The 19,109-nt window shown below is 46.5% G+C and overlaps 1 protein-coding gene across 3 annotated transcripts in view; it reads right to left on the bottom strand.

The window, feature by feature from the left end:
- Positions 1 to 10,749: 10,749 nt before the first annotated feature.
- Positions 10,750 to 19,109, bottom strand: part of TPPP2 (tubulin polymerization promoting protein family member 2) — a 29,672-nt gene continuing 21,312 nt past the window's right edge. For all 3 annotated transcript variants that reach the window (XM_073554778.1, XM_073554776.1, XM_073554777.1), the window contains exon 4: positions 10,750 to 11,405. In XM_073554778.1, the coding sequence (XP_073410879.1) occupies positions 11,217 to 11,405 (189 nt within the window). In that variant the 3' untranslated portion in view covers positions 10,750 to 11,216. The remainder of the gene's footprint in view (positions 11,406 to 19,109) is intronic.

The raw sequence follows: 19,109 nt of genomic DNA on the forward strand, positions 1-19,109 counted from the left end.
ACTACTGCCAATGTTCAGCCCCTGTGTAGCTGAGTCCCCTGCCTGTCACCGCTGGGTCCCGGAGGTAAGCTCCACCCCCTCCTCTGACGCGCGGTCACATGGTGGAAGGTCCTGCGGGCACTGAGCGCCTCTCCATCGCTCTTCCCCTCCCGCAGGTCCTAGGACCGGTTTTCTGACATCAGACGCTGCGCTCCTGCTCAGCCACCGAGAGTAACCAGCCTCCTGTGTCTCTTCACCTGTACAGGGACCGCTGACGCTTGCCTGTCACGCCACTCCTGACAACTACTACGGTGAGCGTGACAGGACCCGTCTGTATGAGAGAGAAAAAAATCTGCTTTCGTGTCTTATTACCGCATAACCTTTGACTATTTTAAGTGGGCATACTGGGCCATTTGCTGATTTAACCAGCACCCACGTGCCCCTCCCAGTTGGATCACACTTGGATTTTCGCACTCGTATTCACAGAGTGTCGCTACATATGACTATATCCTTGCTAATTAAACCGCCTTCTGATGCACTTTTTTGATCGAGGTGACAATTCGCTAATAAGCAGTGCACCGAAAAAGGCGATAGCGAAGGCTGCTGATATGAGGGTAGCCTCGTATTGCGATTTGCAGACCGATGGGGCTTTTGAAATAATGTCATGCAATAAACTCAGTGAAATGGGGCGGCGACATTCTTTCTACCCTTTTTTACCACTTTAGTTGAAAGAAAAAGGCTAATCCCGATAATTTCCGTTGCGCCGCTGTACCCGACGCCCCTCCTTCCCTTAGCCGAACCAAAAATTCTGTCATCACTACGCCTCTTGCTCGGTTGCACTTGTCTACTGGCCTACCCTGAATTAATGAGCACCACTCCTCCCAAGCCTTACCATAAACCTGCCAGGTAGCCGGCGAAACTGAGGCACGGATTAAGGGCATCAGTGATTGGCCACTGTGTCCCATAGGGATGGTGGACACTGACTACTCGAAGGTTGCATGTTGGGAGCTGGATTCTGAAGGCCTGCAAATCGGAAGATAAAAGTGGGCTAATGATATTATCATCTACCTCCGCCACTACTGTGGCTCGACACCAGATATTGTTTTCCAAGTATATAAGTGCTAACCGGCGTAAAAGAGCAAGTATGGGCAAAGATGCAGCTGACATATGGTTCAAGCTCTTAGCGGTTGTCAAATTTTTAGATTGCAACTGAATGTTTGCGTTTCTCAACTGTTTGGCCTATATCTCGACAGGGAAAATTTCCAACAGGGCTGGATCGCGCCCCCAGCTTGATGTGGTCCATAATTCCAACCAGTTACTTTTGCACCATAGGTCATTGTAGATTGCTGCAAAACCATGTTTTTTACTCCACCCTATGGTGAGCCCTATGTCTTTGCTTGAAGTTTCGTTAGCGATGACGCATGTATGACCGTTATATGATTGCAGGAATGTTTTCCATGCTACCAAGTCTGTTTTTAACGAGCGATTAAGCCTAATTCTATGGCCAGGCTGGGAAATGCCCTTTGCTGCCAAAGATAATCTGCCAGAGAAGGCTCTGCTGACCGGCATTACTCGGCTGGCAAATGTCAGTATGTCCAGTAAGGCCTGCATCTGTTGAAGGGTGACTTTTTTAATTTTACAGAAACCTTCCAGCATCTGTAATGTTTTTATGAATTATTTCTGTAGGTAACTGAAAAACCATCGAATTGGTGTCTATTTCGATGCCCAAATAAGGCAGTACATTACATGGTCCTAGTGCTTTTTTTCGGTGACAGTGGAACACCGAAATGATGTGATATAAATTTAAATTTAGCTAGCAGGAGGGAGCAGAGTTTAGAATTTTTGGGACCGACAAACAAAAAATCGTCGAGGTAGTGAATCAGAGAATTGCTGCCTGTTTCATAACGGACTACCCAATCTAGGAACGTACTGAATAACTCGAAATAGTGACACCAAATTGAACATCCCATCGGCAGACACATATCAAAATCAAAATAATAGTGCTGGTCCACCTTACAACCTAATAGGTGGAAACATTCGGGATGTACAGGTAAAAGACGGAATGCCGATTCTAAGTCTGATTTAGCTAGCAGGGCGCTGGGACCGGCTGCCCGGACTAATTCTACAGCCCTGTAAAAAGCCGCTTATGTGACAGAAGCTTCCTCTGGGGGGATAGTGTTGGTAACTGATTCGCCCCTTGGGTGAGACAGGTGATGGATTAGACAATATTTACCAGGTGTCATGATCAAGGACGGGATTTCGCTTTGACCCATCCTGGTTAGACTATGGGTTAATTGTGCTGCCTCTCTCTGGCAGCAGGAGGCTATTTAGTGCTCACTGGACCTGGGTCCGGTGTCAGTTATACTCCTGCCCTCGGCTGAGTTAAGTGACCTCTTGTATACGTGTGCCTTGTGCCTGATATCTTGCTTGCTTGTTCGGTTGTGATCCGGTTCTGTCCCTGTTACGAGTTCTGCCTGACCCTCTTGTACTGCGCTACCTCTCGTGTATGACTCTCTGCTTGTGACCCGACTTCTCTCTGCTCATCCCCTTGGTACCACGTCGCCCTCTTGTGTATGACCTTTGGCTGTCTGACTACCCGTCTGTTTGTCCCTCCTGTACCTCATTTGCCCGTACTGCTGTGACCTCTGTTTTGCCTGACTCTGAGTTGTTGTATGGTGTCCTGTCCTATCTGAATACAGGACGCTAAGCCCCGCCACCTTGCAGTCACATGACCATAGGTCCCGTGCACATTATTCAGTTTCAGTGTCCGCAGGTCCTTTGCCTCTTTACCTTCCAGCGCTGACTGGACCCTGACACTATTAGCCTGAAGCACGCATAGTCACCTCTGCTGCCCACTCCACAGGTATCTTTTAGCACTGCTTCTGTTCTCAGGACACACGCACTGGCTCTATGAGCAAGTGCAGTGCGGTGTCTCTGACATTATAACTGACCCATACCATTTTTTTTTTTTTTTCTTCTCTGCTCCCATTCACCTGTGTGTGTGATGGATCCTGTGCACACTCTTTCTGAGCAGGTTAAGCATCTGACGCAGATGTCTCAGAAACTCTTTGGAGAACAAAGAGTCCTGGCTCAGTCTCAGCAGCTGATCGCTGACACTGTGCAGGGGGTTCGTTCATTGGGGGATCAGGATGTTACATTAATTTCCCCTGAGTCTCCAGTGAAGTTACCAGATACCTTTTCTGGAGATAAAAATGACTTCAGAGTTTTCAAGGAGGGCTGTAAGCTTTTTTTTTCCTTAAGACCACACTCTTCTGGGGATGAAAGTCAGAGAGTGGGGGTCATTATGTCTCTGTTAAGGGGAGCCCCCCAAGCTTGGGCTTTCTCCCTTCCTACCACGGCCCCTGAGCGTATGACTGTGGATGCATTTTTTGAGGCCCTGGGGCATATTTATGATGAGCCTGATCGGGTGCGTATGGCTGAGGACAGGCTGATGAATGTTTGCCAGGGGAAACACTCAGCCGAGTGGTTTTGCTCAGAGTTCAGACGCTGGGCTGCTGAGGTCTGCTGGAACGACGCTGCTCTCCGGGGGTTGTTCCGTAGAGGCCTGTCTGAGCATCTGAAAGACGCCTTGGCTCTCCACCCCCCACCTGATGCCCTGGAGGAAGCTATGACACAGGCCTTCCGAATGGATCGCAGGTTACGGGCAAGGGGAGTGATACAAACCGAGACATCATTATTCTCCCAAGGAAGGGGAGCCAGTTCTTCACTGAAAATCACGGCGATGGGAACCATCAACCTTAAGGAGGAAGAAAGGAGACAACGGCACGTGAGAAAATGCTGTGTTCACAGTGGCGAGTCTGGACATGGGAAAAAGGATTGCCCCTCCCGGCCACTAACCAACAAGCGACTGAGCCCGGGTGATTATCGTGGAGGTCACCCAGGCTCTCAGGTACCCTTTTCTGCATTTTCTAAAATGTCATTTCAAGTGGAACTTTGTTGTGGGGGTGTGTCCACATCCACAACTGCCTTCGTGGATTGCGGTTCATCATTGAACTTTATTGACTCTGACTTGGTGGCCAGGTGTAAGTTAGGGACAGTTAGGTTGGAGACTCCGATTCACCTTGTTGCTATTGACAAAACACCACTGGTTAAGAATGACATTGTGTTTTGTACTGAAGAGTTTCTCCTTAAAGTGAGTTCCTTACACCAGGAACGTATTTCATGTTTTGTAATGAACAACCTGCCTGCGGGACTGGTGTTGGGGTTCCCCTGGTTACAGCTGCATAATCCTGTGATTAATTGGGAATCTCGGGATATTGTTAAATGGGGTCCCTATTGCTCTGAGAAATGTCTTGTTTCTGTGTCTGTGTCGTCCGTGGGTCTAGAAGGCATTCCGGAGTGCCTGATAGATTATACTGACGTTTTCTCCGAAAAAGAGGCTGAGGTTTTACCACCACACTGCCCATTTGATTGTGCCATTGACCTGGTTCCAGGTGCTAAATTGCCCAAAGCCCGCATGTATAACCTCTCGGATCCGGAACGGGCTGCGATGAAGGAATATATTTCTGAGAGCCTCCGTAAGGGACATATTCGTCCTTCTGTTTCTCCTGTGGCGGCAGGGTTCTTTTTTGTAAAAAAAAAAGACGGTGGTTTGCGCCCATGCCTCGATTTTCGTGAGTTAAATAAAATAACTGTGAGGAATACTTATCCCCTTCCACTTATTCCTGATTTATACAATCAGTTGTCCGGAGCTAAGTGGTTTTCGAAATTAGACCTACGGGGAGCGTATAACCTTATCCGAGTCCGGGACGGAGATGAATGGAAGACCGCCTTTCTCACTACTGAAGGGTTGTTTGAAAATTTGGTCATGCCCTTCGGCCTGACCAACGCTCCAGCGGTCTTCCAAAATTTCATAAATCATGTGTTCTCCGATTTGATTGGACGTTTTATGGTGGTGTATTTGGATGACATTTTAATCTACTCGCCTGATAAACAGACTCACATTGGTCATGTTCGGGCAGTTCTCCAAAGGCTCAGGGAGAACTGTCTGTTTGCTAAACTTGAAAAATGTTTATTTTTTGTTCAGGAACTGTCCTTTCTGGGGTTCGTGTCTGCTGAAGGGTATCGCATGGATCCTAATAAGGTGCAGGCCATTCTCGAGTGGTTTCAACCGTGTGATTTGAAGGGTCTGCAACGTTTCCTAGGGTTCGCTAATTATTATCGGAAATTTATAAGGGGGTTCTCACAGGTGGTTAAACCCCTCACAGACATGACTCAAAAGGGGGGCGATATCAAGAATTGGTCAACCGCAGCGGTAGCGGCATTTCAGTTTTTGAAAAAATGTTTAATGTCGGCCCCGGTTCTTATCCAACCGGACCCCTCTGAACCATTTATTGTTGAGGTAGACGCCTCAGAGGTGGGGGTGGGGGCGGTATTGTCCCAGGGACCCGCCACTTTGACCAATTTAAGACCTTGCGCCTTTTTCTCAAAGAAGTTCTCTCCGGCGGAGAGAAACTATGATGTGGGGAATCGGGAACTTCTGGCCGTAAAATTGGCTTTTGCAGAATGGAGGGGGCTGTTCATCCTATAACGGTAATCACGGACCATAAAAACCTAGTTTACATTGAGTCAGCTAAAAGGTTGACTCCCAGACAGGCTAGATGGTCACTTTTTTTTTCCCGATTCAACTTCTCGATCACTTTTCGACCAGGATCCAAGAATATCAGAGTGGATGCGTTGTCACGCAGTCTTGATCCGATATCCCCCCCGGAACCTCCATCCTCCATTCTTCAGCCTGGGGTGGTGGTGGCAGAGGTTTCTAATGTGTTGGAACGGGAGATTCGAGAAGCCCAGGCTCTTGCACCTCCAGCTAAGCCGGTGGATAAACTTTTTGTGCCAGCTCAGTTTCGTCTCAAGGTCCTCCAGGAGTTCCATGACTCAGTTCTGGGTGGACATCCAGGGATCTCAGCGACCCGGAAGGCCATTGCTAGAATATTCTGGTGGTCTTCTTTAGCCTCTGATGTTGGGGAGTATGTGTCTGCGTGTGAGGTTTGTGCCCATGCGAAAACTCCCCATAACCGGCCGGCCGGGGAATTGGTACCACTGCCAATTCCTGAGAGACCATGGACTCATCTGTCCATGGATTTCATCACCAACCTTCCCCCTTCCAAGGGTAATACCGTGGTCTGGGTCGTAGTGGACAGGTTTAGTAAGCAGGCACATTTTGTACCTTTGGCAGCTCTACCTAATGCGGAAACATTGTCCAGATTGTTTGTGGAGCATGTGGTGCGGTTGCATGGGGTACCCCTGAATGTGGTGTCTGATAGGGGAGTGCAATTTGTGTCCAGATTTTGGAGAGATTTTTGTAGGAGGTTGGGTATTGGTCTGTCCTTTTCATCCGCCTACCATCCAGAGACTAATGGGCAGACTGAGCGGACCAATCAGTCTCTGGAGCAAATTCTGCGCTGTTTGACCTCAGCCCGACAGGATGATTGGTGTTCTGTGTTACCATTGGCTGAGTTTGCTTTTAACAACCGCACTAACCAGTCAACGGGTACATCTCCTTTTTTTTGCAATTATGGGTTTCATCCTCATTTTGGAGAATTTTCCCGCTTGAATTCTGGGTGTCCTGGGGCGGACGAGATGATCCAGCGGTTGGGGGAGGTATGGCGGGAGGTCCAGAATAACATTACGAAGGCCCAGGACAAATTTAAATTTTTTGCGGACAAAAAACGATCCGTGGGTCCAGTGTTTCAGGTCGGAGATAAGGTATGGTTATCCACCAAAAATATAAGGCTCAATGTCCCCTCTGCGAAGCTTGGACCCAAGTTTATAGGTCCCTATGTAATTACCGAAGCAGTTAACCCGGTGGCTTTTCGGTTGAGTCTTCCGCCATCTCTAAGGATCCCTAATGTTTTCCATAAGGCCCTTTTGAAACCTGTGAGGTCCAGTGGGGAGGGATCATCATCTTCCCCGACACCGGTTCTGGTAGATGGGCAGGCTGAGTACGAGGTGGAACGAATTGTCGACTCCAGGTTGGTCCGTCGCGCCCTTCAGTATCTGATACATTGGAAGGGCTACGGTCCTGAGGAACGCTCGTGGGTTCCTGCTCGATCAGTTCATGCGGATCGGTTGATCCGAGCCTTTCACACCAAGTACCCTGAGAGACCTGGGGGTCCGGTGGCCCCCCATTGAGAGAAGGGTACTGTCATGATCCAGGACGGGATTTCGCTTTGACCCGTCCTGGTTATACTATGGGTTAATTGTGCTGCCTCTCTCTGGCAGCAGGAGGCTATTTAGGGCTCACTGGACCTGGGTCCGGTGTCAGTTATACTCCTGCCCTCGGCTGAGTTAAGTGACCTCTTGTATACGTGTGCCTTGTGCCTGATATCTTGCTTGCTTGTTCGGTTGTGATCCGGTTCTGTCCCTGTTACGAGTTCTGCCTGACCCTCTTGTACTGCGCTACCTCTCGTGTATGACTCTCTGCTTGTGACCCGACTTCTCTCTGCTCGTCCCCTTGGTACCACGTCGCCCTCTTGTGTATGACCTTTGGCTCTGTCTGACTACCCGTCTGTTTGTCCCTCCTGTACCTCATGTGCCCGTACTGCTGTGGCCTCTGTTTTGCCTGACTCTGAGTTGTTGTATGGTGTCCTGTCCTATCTGAATACAGGACGCTAAGCCCCACCCCCTTGCAGTCACATGACCATAGGTCCCGTGCACATTATTCAGTTTCAGTGTCCGCAGGTCCTTTGCCTCTTTACCTTCCAGCGCTGACTGGACCCTGACACTATTAGCCTGAAGCACGCATTGTCACCTCTGCTGCCCACTCCACAGGTATCTTTCAGCACTGCTTCTGTTCTCAGGACACACGCACTGGCTCTATGAGCAAGTGCAGTGCGGTGTCTCTGACACCAGGTTCCTTTTTTGGAATAATGCCTAGAGGATATATTTTGATATTCTTGAAGGGCCGCGACTGAAAGGGCCCCGCCATGATTGCAGGAACGTTTTCCACACTACCAAGTCTGCTTTTAACGAGCGAGTAAGCCTAATTCTATGGCCAGGCTGGGAAATGCCCTTTGTTGCCAAAGATAATCTGCGAGAGAAGGCTCTGCCGACTGGAATTACTCGGCTGGCAAATGTCAGTAGGCCAGTAAGGTTTGCATTTGTTGAAGGGTGACTTTTTTAATTTTACAGAAACCTCCCAGCATCTCTTCCTTTTCTACTTTTTGTTTTAGAATTTCGGGGAATTCTCTGGCTGATTTTAGGTTCTTAGCTAGTGTTGGTGTTCTACTAAGCTTGAAGGGGATAAAGAAACCGTCCGTAAAACCGCAGTGTATTAGCCATGCCGCATCCTTATTGGGGTAGAGGTCTAGCCAGGAGCCCATCGCGGTTATGCTCACCGGGGTTTTGCCTTGTAGGCGCTCTGTTTGCTTGACGAGTACACCTTGCAGCTGCGTGTCCTCCACCTCAAGCTGAGCAGTCGTGTCTAAACCTACATAGTGCTTGGAAACGGCAGTTTCCCACGTTAAATAGCCAGCAGGCCCTGGGTTTTCGTACGACCACTGAATGTTGACCTGCGGAGTAGTTAGTGATCGCAGATGAAAAGGGGGGCTGCTTCTGCGACAGCATCAGTCGCAGCCACACATCTGTTGCTTTCACCCATCCTAGATGGGGCTGTAGGGCCAGCCGCCTGCGGAACTCCTCATGATACTGCCGCCAAGCGGAACTGCCATGGGATTTATATGAATTATATATCAGATCCTGATATATAAATAATTCGGAGAAGCGTTCCGGATGCTTCTGGACCATAATACAGCCCATTACTGCGAACACAAAAGCTTCACAAAAGCTTCCAAGTGACCACCAGAGGGAAAAAGAAGTTGCTGACCTGGGCACCAGGATTTAACCCCTGTAGGTGTGGCTGTAGATACCTTCCCCTTTATGGACCATTGGACAGCAGGGCATCCCAATTGGTACATCACTGAGGGGAGTGGTGCGAGGGGCGTGAATTGGGCACTGACCGTATTTTATAAGCTTTAGTCTTTGGTGCTCTACAGTCAGAGGCACATTCCTTATGCAGTACTGTGCCTGCCAGACCAAAAAGAAGCAACAATAGTCACTTCAGCATAAAATAACGACTGTGTCCTGAAGCATCTTCTGTCAGAAAATCTCAAGAGACTCACAGGCGTCTAACAGACTTCAAGTGCACATACCATGAAAGTGCCAAGACCCTTCAAGTGTTAGTTAAGACCTCTGCCTTATATGCATCATATGCATATAAAAGGTGTTGCATGGCATGCCTTTCCTTGAGCTAGGCATTATATTGATGTGGTCTCCTTTGTTTGTGTGTCCACTAGTTGGGCCCAATCCTTCTCAGCCCTTATCCACATGTATGTCACTTGACAAATGGTAAGGTTTTTAATATTAGAGTTAGGACTGTCCCAATTATGGTCACCGTGAAGGGGTGAGATGGCTTTTGTATTTTTTTTTATCAAAAAAGTAACTAAGTATCGTATATTATTTTTATGCACTATGCTATTTATTTATTTACTGCAGGGTATTTAATCATTATGTTTCTGTCTTTGTTTTTTTCTGTTCATTGGCCAGTGTGAACGTGCGCTTACACGCTGCATGCACACTAGTTTATATCCCAGTTCATACCTTTTGGATTTTTTTCTGCCTGTTTGCATCATGTGCATATAAAGGTGTGGCCTGCCTTTCCTTTGAGCTATGCAATATATTGATGTGGTCTCCAAAGGCTGTGTGTCCACTAGTTGGGCCCAGTCCTTCTCAGCTCTTATCCACATATATGTCACTTGACACATGGTAAAGTTTTTAATATTAGAGTTAGGACTGTCCCAGTTACGGTCACTGTGAAGAGGTGGGATGGTTTTCAAATTTTTTTTAGCAAAAAACATGTTAACTAAGTACCGTATATTGTTTTCAAGCACTATACTATATATTTATTTACTGCAGGGTATTTAATCATTGTGCTTCTGTCTTTTTACATTCTGCTGCAAATCTAATGTGTGTGGGGGCTTATAACTCATGATTGTCAAGGGAGAAAAGGATGCAGCGTGTCTGATTTTGGACTGTAGATCCATTTGTTCTCGAAGTGATCCGCCCTTTTCTCACCATGGAAACAACAAAAACCCTCACTATTGCCCTGATCCACTGCTGCCTGGACTACTGTAATGCTCTATTAATTGGCCTCCCCATCACTCGACTTTCCCCTCTCCAGACCATCCTTAATGCTGCAGCCAGGGTTATGCATCTGGCTAATCGGTACTCGGATGCGTCCGCTCTTCGCCAGTCGTTACATTGGCTGCCCATTCATTATAGGATCCAATTCAAAATACTTGTTCTCACCCACAAAGCTCTCCACGGTGCGGCACCCCATTCCATCTCCTCCCTCATTTCTGGTTATCAGCCCAACCGACCGCTGTGCTCTGCAAACGACTCTCGACTAACCTCTGCACTAATCCATACCTCCCACTCCCATCTCCAAGACTTCTCCCGTGCTTCGCCAATCCTCTGGAATGCTCTACCCCAAGAAATTAGGACCAGCCACAACTTGCACAGTTTTAGGTGATCCCTCAAAACACATTTGTTCTGAACAGCCTATCACATTCCCTAATCAGTCATTTTATGTATAAGTGGCATGTGTAGCCCATTTTATAATATTACTATGCCCGTGAAAGGGATTAACAGAAAAATGAACCTCTGACCACTGTAAAGAGATATGGGATAACTTGGTATTGCAAAGAATAGTTATGTATTCTTTGGCAAATTGTGTGAAATTGCTTTGGGTCTCATGCACACAATTGTATTATAGCGTCTTAAAAATTACAAGTTATATACAGATGTAATATAGCAGCAAATCAAATCTACAGGTCACTTAGAGGTTGACAGAGCGCCTACTGTGGCTCTAAAGTACAACGTTATGAACACTGTGAACAGGCTCCATATACATGTGTTCAGGTTAATCAGAGACACAGGAACAGTCTATGTAGATGAACAGTCTGCATGCTCCTAGTAGAAGAAAAGACGCAGTGTGCCACTTGCTCAGTTCTGGGATAGAATAACATGTCTCATATGACCTAGAAAAAATGAGAGGATCCCATTTCACATTTGATGGTGTATTATTGACAGGTTAATGTACGCTAAGGACAGATGTCTTAGATGCTAAATAATTAACTGTTTCATCCTGGTGGATTTCGGGACATTACTGATGTTTTTAGGGTCCATTCAGGATTCCTTCAATTGTTGTTCTTGAGTTACTCCTTGACTTTCCTTTCGTACGACCCTTCTCCCTTATATGCCCCAACGTATCCAGAGTTGTCAGTCAGTTCTTCACGTCCTGCTATGCCTTTGCCTTTGCCACTCTCATCAAAACGTTCCTTGTGTGATCCCGTGTACTTTGATGTGTCTGTTAGACGATCCACGGCCCCTGCAGTCACAGCTTTCTATAAAACAGAGCAGAGTTATACTGTTTATATGAAAAATCCAGCTAGTCAAGAAGGAGGGTCCCGCACCACACGAACAAAGAGGTTTCAAAGGGATCAAATTACCCCTCTACTGAAAGACTTGATGTCATTTCTGTCAACCTCCTCTCCTGGTGGAGCTATACAATTACTGGCTTTTAAAGACACAGTAGCATATACATCTAAGACATCTTATATGATACTTTTGGTAAAAGTATACTGTATATCTGAGTTGATACACAAGGTCTAGGCATTAATGATTTAATACTAGGTTACAGTACATTTGAAAAATTACTTTATAACAGATACATCCATGTATGTGCAATCCACTGACAAACTGTAAAATAAAAAAGCATTTACACTGGCAGATTTCTGCCGACTGACAGTAGACAAGTAGGTCAGCACTCATTTAAAGAGGGCCTTTCACCAAAAGTTTTCATGTTGATCGGGACACATGATGTAATTTTTGTTTTTCTTTAATTTCGCCACTCTGTTGCAAAGATATTTAGTAATCAAAGTATTTGACACTTAAACGGTTACTTTTTATTAAGTCCAAGTGGGCATTACCAGTCAGATATTTCTAGAGACATGTACTTCTTCCTCTTTCGGATGCTGACCGATCATAACCAGACAGCAACATACTGGGGGATAAAGAACAAGCCCACACAGTAGTTTAGAACAGGTTCAGTGTGAGACATATATTGCCAAACATTCTGCTCTCCTCACTGCAGTGTGATAACATATGCTGGAGCACAGGAGGCCTGAGTGTGATTAAAGGGGTTGTCCGGTGTAAAACTACAACCCCCATGGAGAATGATGTCCCCACACAGCTCCCTTATACAGTATTATGTTCCCCACCCACCCTCCTTGGAAAATAACGTCACATACACAGCCCCCTAACAAAATTATGTCCACAAACAGCCCCCATGGAGAATGATGTCTCCACACAGGAAACTTGGAGAATAATATCCCCCACACAGCTTCCTTTCACAATTATGTCCCCACACAGCCCCCATGGCAAATGATGTCCCTACACAACCCCCTTACACAGTATTATGTTCCACACACAGCCTCTTTGGAGAATAATGTACCACACAAAGCTCCCTTACACAGTGAAGTGCCCAAGCACCATCCTCCCCCCACACAAAATTATATACCGTATTTTTTCGGACTATAAGACACACTTTTTCCCCAAAAATTTGTTGAGAAAGTGGGGGTGCGTCTTATAGACCGAATGTAGCTTATCGGGGGAAACTGTGGCAATGCTGCGGGCCCTAGGTTGGGAGGTGGGGGTGTTCGGGGGTGTGACGCCGCAGGGCGATGTTACAAGTTCCAAGGCTGGTAGGAGCGGTTGTTCGGTGGTGAGAGGGCTCCGTTGACATTTATGAAAGCTGGAAGCCCCTGCACTTCAATGTTTTCACTGCAGTGGACTCCGAGAAAATGGCCGCCGGTACCGAGATCTCAATTTGCGCATGCGCCGCCACTGGCAGTGTGGTGGCTCCGGTCTTTCACAAAATGTCGTCAGAGCCCCCGCACCGCCGAGCATCTCCTTCTACCAGCCAAGGATAAGACTCGCAGCATCATCCTGCAGTGTCGCATCTCCAAACATATCCTGTGACCCCCACCCCTGCCGGTAAGCTGAATTCGGTCTGTAAGATGGACCCCCCATAGTCCGAAAAATATGGTCTATATGTATGTATATAAATAACTTACAGTCATGGCCGAAAATGTTTACACCATTGAAATTGTCCCAGAAAACAATTCTCTCAGAAAATTCTTGCAATTACACAAGTTTTGTTATACACATGTTTATTTCCTTTGTGTGTATTAGAACAACACAAAAAATAAATGAAAAAATGGCAAATTGGACATAATTTCACACAAAACCCTAAAAATGAGTGGGACAAAATTGTTGGCACCTTTCCAAAATTGTGGGTAAATATTTTAAGCATGTGGTGAGCATTAAAACTCACCTATGGCAAGTAACAGGTGTGGGCAATATGCTTATCAGACCTAAAACACTAAGTATGGCAAACAGAAAGAGGAGAAAAGAACTGTCTCAGGACTTGATAACCAAAATTGTGAAAAAATATCAACAATCTCAATGTTACAAAGCCATCTCCTGTGATCTTGATGTTCCCTTGTCCATGGTGCGCAACATAATCAAAAAGTTTACAACCCATGTCACTGTAGCTAATCTCTCCGGACGTGGATGGCAGGGAAAAATTGATGAAAGTTTGCAATGCAGGATGGTCTGTTTGGTGGATAAGCAGCCCCAATCAAGCTCCAAATGAATTCAAGCTGTCCTGAAGGCTCAGACTGCATTAGCTCAAAATATCCATCGACATTAGAGTGAAATGAAAAGCTATGGCAGGAAACCCGGGAGGATCCCACTGCTGACACAGAGTCATAAAAAAGCTAATCTGCTGTTTGCCAAAATGTATGTAAAGAAAAAGCACAAAAATTGAGCTTGGTTTAAGTTGGTATATATGCAGCATATAAACGCATGTTCACATTGGCCAAAAAACATACAAAACCTACAAGAGACAAAATGAGCAAAAACCCTGCTGTAACTAAATAAGTAAAAAAGCAAAAGTGCATTTACCGTAAATAACACAGTTCTTAGTAATACTGTTTTTGATCAAAAATAGCATTAAAGCCATCCCACCATTGACAAGGTGACTCTGATCGGGACGGTTCTACACTGTCTAATATTAAAATCTTTACCATGTGTCAGAGTTGACCTCAGTGTGTGAATAAGGGCAGACAAAAGGACCGGGTCCCAACCAGTGGACACCGCTTAGGGGAAGCTTTAAAATACAATTTCCAGCTCAGGAGAGGGAGGCCGCTCAGGAGAGGGAGGCTACACCCAGGCTTGCACAGAATGCAAAAATACAAAGAAAAAACACAAAAATTGAGCTTTTCCAAAATGTATGTAAGCCAAAATCCTTCTGAGAAAGTGTCTCATGGACAAGATAGAACTTCTTGGTAAAGTACATCATTCTACTATTTATCAAAAACAGAATGAAACCTACAAAGAAAAGAACACAGTACCTACAGTCAAATATGGTGGAGCGTAAAAGATGTTTTGAATTTGCTTAGCTGCCTCTGGCACTGGGTGTATTGACTGTTTTACAAAACATCATGAAATCTGAAAATTACCACTACATTTGAGTCACAATGTAGTGCCCAGTGTCCGAAAGGCCAGTTTTTGTGCTAGTTCATGGGTCTTCCAGCAGGACAATACTTCAAACATACTTCAAGAAGCACACAGATATGGATGGAAAGAAAGCGCTGGAGAGTTCTGACGTGGCCATGAATGAGTCCAGGAATGAGTCCGGATCGAAATCCCATTGACACCTGTTGCTGTTGGGAGAAGGCACCCTTGAATTATGAGAGACCTGGAGCTGTTTGCAAATGAAGAATGGTCCAAAATTCCAGTTGAGAGGTGTTAGAAGTTTGTTGATGGTTATAGAAAGTGATTGATTGCAGTTATTTATTCCAATGGGTGTGCAACCAAATATTAAGTTGAGAGTGCCAACATTTTCGTCTGGCCCATTTTTGAGGTTGTGTGTGATATTGTCCAATTTGTACTTTTTTTCTCTGTTTTTCTTTGCATTGTTTCCAATACACATAAAGTAAATAAGCATGTACATAACAAAACATGTGTAATTGCAATAATTTTATGGGAGAAATACTTTGATTTTCTGGAACAATTTCAAGGGTTCTGGCCATGGATATGTATGTATATATATATATATATATATATATATATATATATATAGTGATGCAGCGGTAGCACCCTGTGCAGTGATGTGGCAGAGTTATCCAGCAAGGTCTCTTTAATGTTAAACTAAAAAAAAAAAAAACAGGTCACGGTATGCTCTGGATCGCAGCCGGGAAATAGGACAGTCCGAATTGCAGCTGGGGACAGGACAGTCCACTTCCAGTTCGCAGCCGGGCACATATCCTCTGGATTATAGTCACTAAACATGCCAGTCCACCTCTGACCGGTTGCCGTGGGCGACTGCACCGCTGTGTTAATGTTCTACTCACAGCATTACACAGTACATGATATCCTCCGGATCGCAGCCGGGAACCATATCCTCCAGTTTACAGTCACTAAACATGCCAGTCCTCCTCTGACTGATTGCCATGGGCAACTGCACCACTGTGTACACTGTATTCAGCTGCCTTGGCTGTGTTGCCTCACTCAGGTGGAGCTCTGCAGAGCCTTCTGCCCTGTACGCCTCTGAACACCAGACTGACACTGAACCTGACACATTCAAGCCCTATACTGCAGGGTTTTTAACTAGCAGCCTTGAACCACATGGAAAACCCGGGCCAGGAATGAAACGGACTGTACCACTACCATAAAAGCCCAGAGCAAGTTTTCCCTAAATATGCCTGTGACTGCAATGCCCTCTCAAGGCCTCAATACGCCACTGTGCGCATTATATATATACACACACACACACACACACAATTGCTCACTTAACCCATGTTCAAAAAGGCCCGTTCTGTGCATTGAGACACAGTTATTGCAATACAATGACATCGCATTTGCTGCTCTCTCAGCCACACAGGCTCAATGATAGAGGAAGAGGGTGCTCCATCGTTGTAATCACCGGTATCCCATCTGGTGGATGCAGATACCAGTGAATGTGAGAAGCTGGGCAGGTGGCGGACATGTGGTGCGGGATGTCACTGCATGAAGCCTTTTGGTTGTATGGGTCCATAGGCCACACCAGGCCGCATATGGCCCTTTGGCCGCACTTTGCCCGCATCTAGCTTAAAACATTCTCTGAGTGTAACATAATGACACAGTTTATCTCCTCAATATGTTCAACGGCTGAATAGCTGTATGTTCACATATGTTTTCATTGAATGGCCAATGTAAATGGATCTTTAGCTCTATAGAGGGATGATCATTTGACTAGTAGGTGTAAGGAGGTACAGAAAGTGTTTCACGTACTACCCCCTTAGTGTAGAGTATAATGTTATATATTATATTATATATATGTTTCCTACCTTTATTCTTTCTTAGAGTAATGTATATGTTTATACAGATGTTCATGTCATTCTGTTATGTGTTTAGGAAGATATTGGGAGAGTGTAGTACCCCGAATTGGACACTAGATGGGGCACATTAGTTTCCATAGTTTACTTAGGAGAAGCTAGCCGTGCTAAGTGGAAAGTGTCTTCCAGTTGGTAGTGAGTAGGGCCCAGGTGCGTAGGGCGGATAGCTCTGTAACGTTGAAAGCTAAAGACCCAGCCATCCTGGGCTCAAGGAACAGAAGTGAAGCTGAAGCAGCAGTCTGACAACAGTGTGAAGCAGAAGTGAGAGAAGAGGTCCCAATCAGCACGGGACGCAGGTCGCTCATCTTGTGGCAGATCACCGCATGGGCTGATGCCCTCAGATCCGGGGTGAAACGGCTGAGGGAACCCACAAGCACAGAGAATCTGAACAGGGAGGACGCTGCGTTACTGCAAGTGGTGGTATGATCCAGGCACGTACTGAGGGACATAGAAGGAAGTGCAGGGAGAGTAGAGAATGTGGACTGTATGGAACTCTATGCTGATGCTGTATCGGGAAAGGATGTGCGGCGAAAACAAGAAAGTAAAGTTTTGCGTTTTAAGTTTGAAACAGACTCTGTGTCTTTATATGCAACAACGGCAGTAGCGGAACTTCAGCCAGCCCGATGGGACCCTGATGGTGCAGAAGGTGAAGCAGAAGGTATTCTGCAGAGGGGACACTATATTCATGTGACGGGAGACCAGGACGTATTAAAGTACAAACTCTCAGCCATGGCTACAGCCCAGGCGTTCCCTCACACTTGGTGAAGTCGGCAGGATCCCGCAACCGTGCAGCATGGAAATGTCGTGAATGATGTTATTGATGTGACCAAAAAAAGAGTGAAGATGAATATATTGTGGATGTTACTGAAATGCTGGGTGTGACTGATATAATGGACTTGACTAGAACCTTGAATGTGACTGACACTGTGATGGCAAAGATGGCAGCTCTAAAGATGGCAGGAGATGGCGCGCAAAAAGAGGACGACACCTTTGATCCCACCCTTCGTGGGCGTCCTAACTGGAAAATGGTGAGAGAAGCTGTCTAGCAGAGTTGGTGGCATAATCATGGTGCCCGCCCCTGGTGGGTGCGCCGGAGGAGAAGAACTCGCCATCTACAACAGATTGCTAAGAAATGGGTGGAGTGACTGGAAGCGACAGAACAGGTGGGGCCTAGAAGAAAACCCTGTGTGCAGATGTGCGGCGCAATTACGAGACACGGCGCCGGCAGCGATGCAGCACTCCTGTACTCGACACTGTAGAGGCATAGGCCTCGTGGTGTGGAAGTGGAGGCAGGAGGAGCAGAGGACCCGGCCCGGGCAACAGAGGGACGATTGTTGTGAACTCAATTTCTGCTCCACCAGTTGAGAGTTCTCCTTCTGTTCTCCGTTCTCCCTCTGGTGGTGACAGGAGGTAGTGAGGTTGGTTTAATTGGTAGTGATCTGCCACCTGATGAGGAGGATAACGATTGGATCTCTGGAGTATCAGACTGGATATAAGACAGCTGACGCCCTATCCTGGTGCTGGTGATTCAGTCTGCTTCTCAGGTCTTGGACTTCAGCTCTGTTCCAGTCTTCTCAAGTTAAGTTTGTTTTTGCTATTGCTCACACTTGCTCTTGTTGGTCAATTCAGTTTTTTGTGGTCAGCCAGCCCCTGCTGGGGTTGTGCTGAATTTCCACTCCTATTTATCTGTATTTGCCTTTTGGTCCCTTATTAGATTGGCCTCTTTTTGCTCTGTCTCAGAATATTTCATTTCAGAGTGCTGATATAGTGGGAGAAGTCTAGTGACTTAATGGTTAATTTTGCTATCAGAAGTGTTGGACATTATTTTGGTAGGGTTTTTGGCAGATTGCAGACAGTGTCTTTCCTGTCCTTTCTAGTTAGTCGGGCCCCATCGTTTGCTCAGCCTATTTTTCTGCCTTTGTTTGTGTTTTCATCTTGTTTCACCGTCAATACATGTGGGGGGCTGTCTTTCCTTTGGGGTCTGCTCTGGGGCAGTTAGTTTTCCTCTTTTCCTGCTTTAGGCTTATGTAGCTCTCCGGTTGTGACGAGGCATCTAGGATCATCGTAGGTACGCTCCACGACTTCTGCTAGTTGTGTGGTAAGATCAGGGATCTGCAATCTGCATAGTTACCAACCTCTCTGGTTTTCTGAGACTTGGCTTGTGTTGTTTTTTCCTTCTCGGTGACCCATTCATAACAGACGATACTGCTGGAATGTACCCGTTACCTACAGAGGAGAGTCACTGGCGGCTGTCGGAGCCAGAGCTACGACGTCATCCGGAGCAGGAACGCTGACGCCAGGAGCCGTGTCATCAGCAGGAGATGGAGCCTCCTCAACGGGAGCTGGAAATAGCGACCGCCCTGGAGGAGCCCGCGAAGGGAGAAAGAACCAAGCCGGAACGCCATTTGCGGGAACTGGAACCGCTTCATCCGGAGTCAGATCCTCAGCATCGACGGGGACCAGAAACAGCGACATCCCCGGAGGAGCCTGAACCGGAAGTGATGGCCAAGCCGGTAACTCATCATCAGGAGCTGGAGTGCGCAGTAGCGTCGGAAGGATCCAGCGATCGCGGGACATGCGCGGCCGGACCACTGAGACCAATGGCGG

Source organism: Dendrobates tinctorius, unplaced genomic scaffold, assembly GCF_039654945.1.
Source record: "Dendrobates tinctorius isolate UK_male_01 unplaced genomic scaffold, ASM3965494v1 ptg000213l, whole genome shotgun sequence".
Lineage (NCBI taxonomy): Eukaryota > Metazoa > Chordata > Amphibia > Anura > Dendrobatidae > Dendrobates > Dendrobates tinctorius.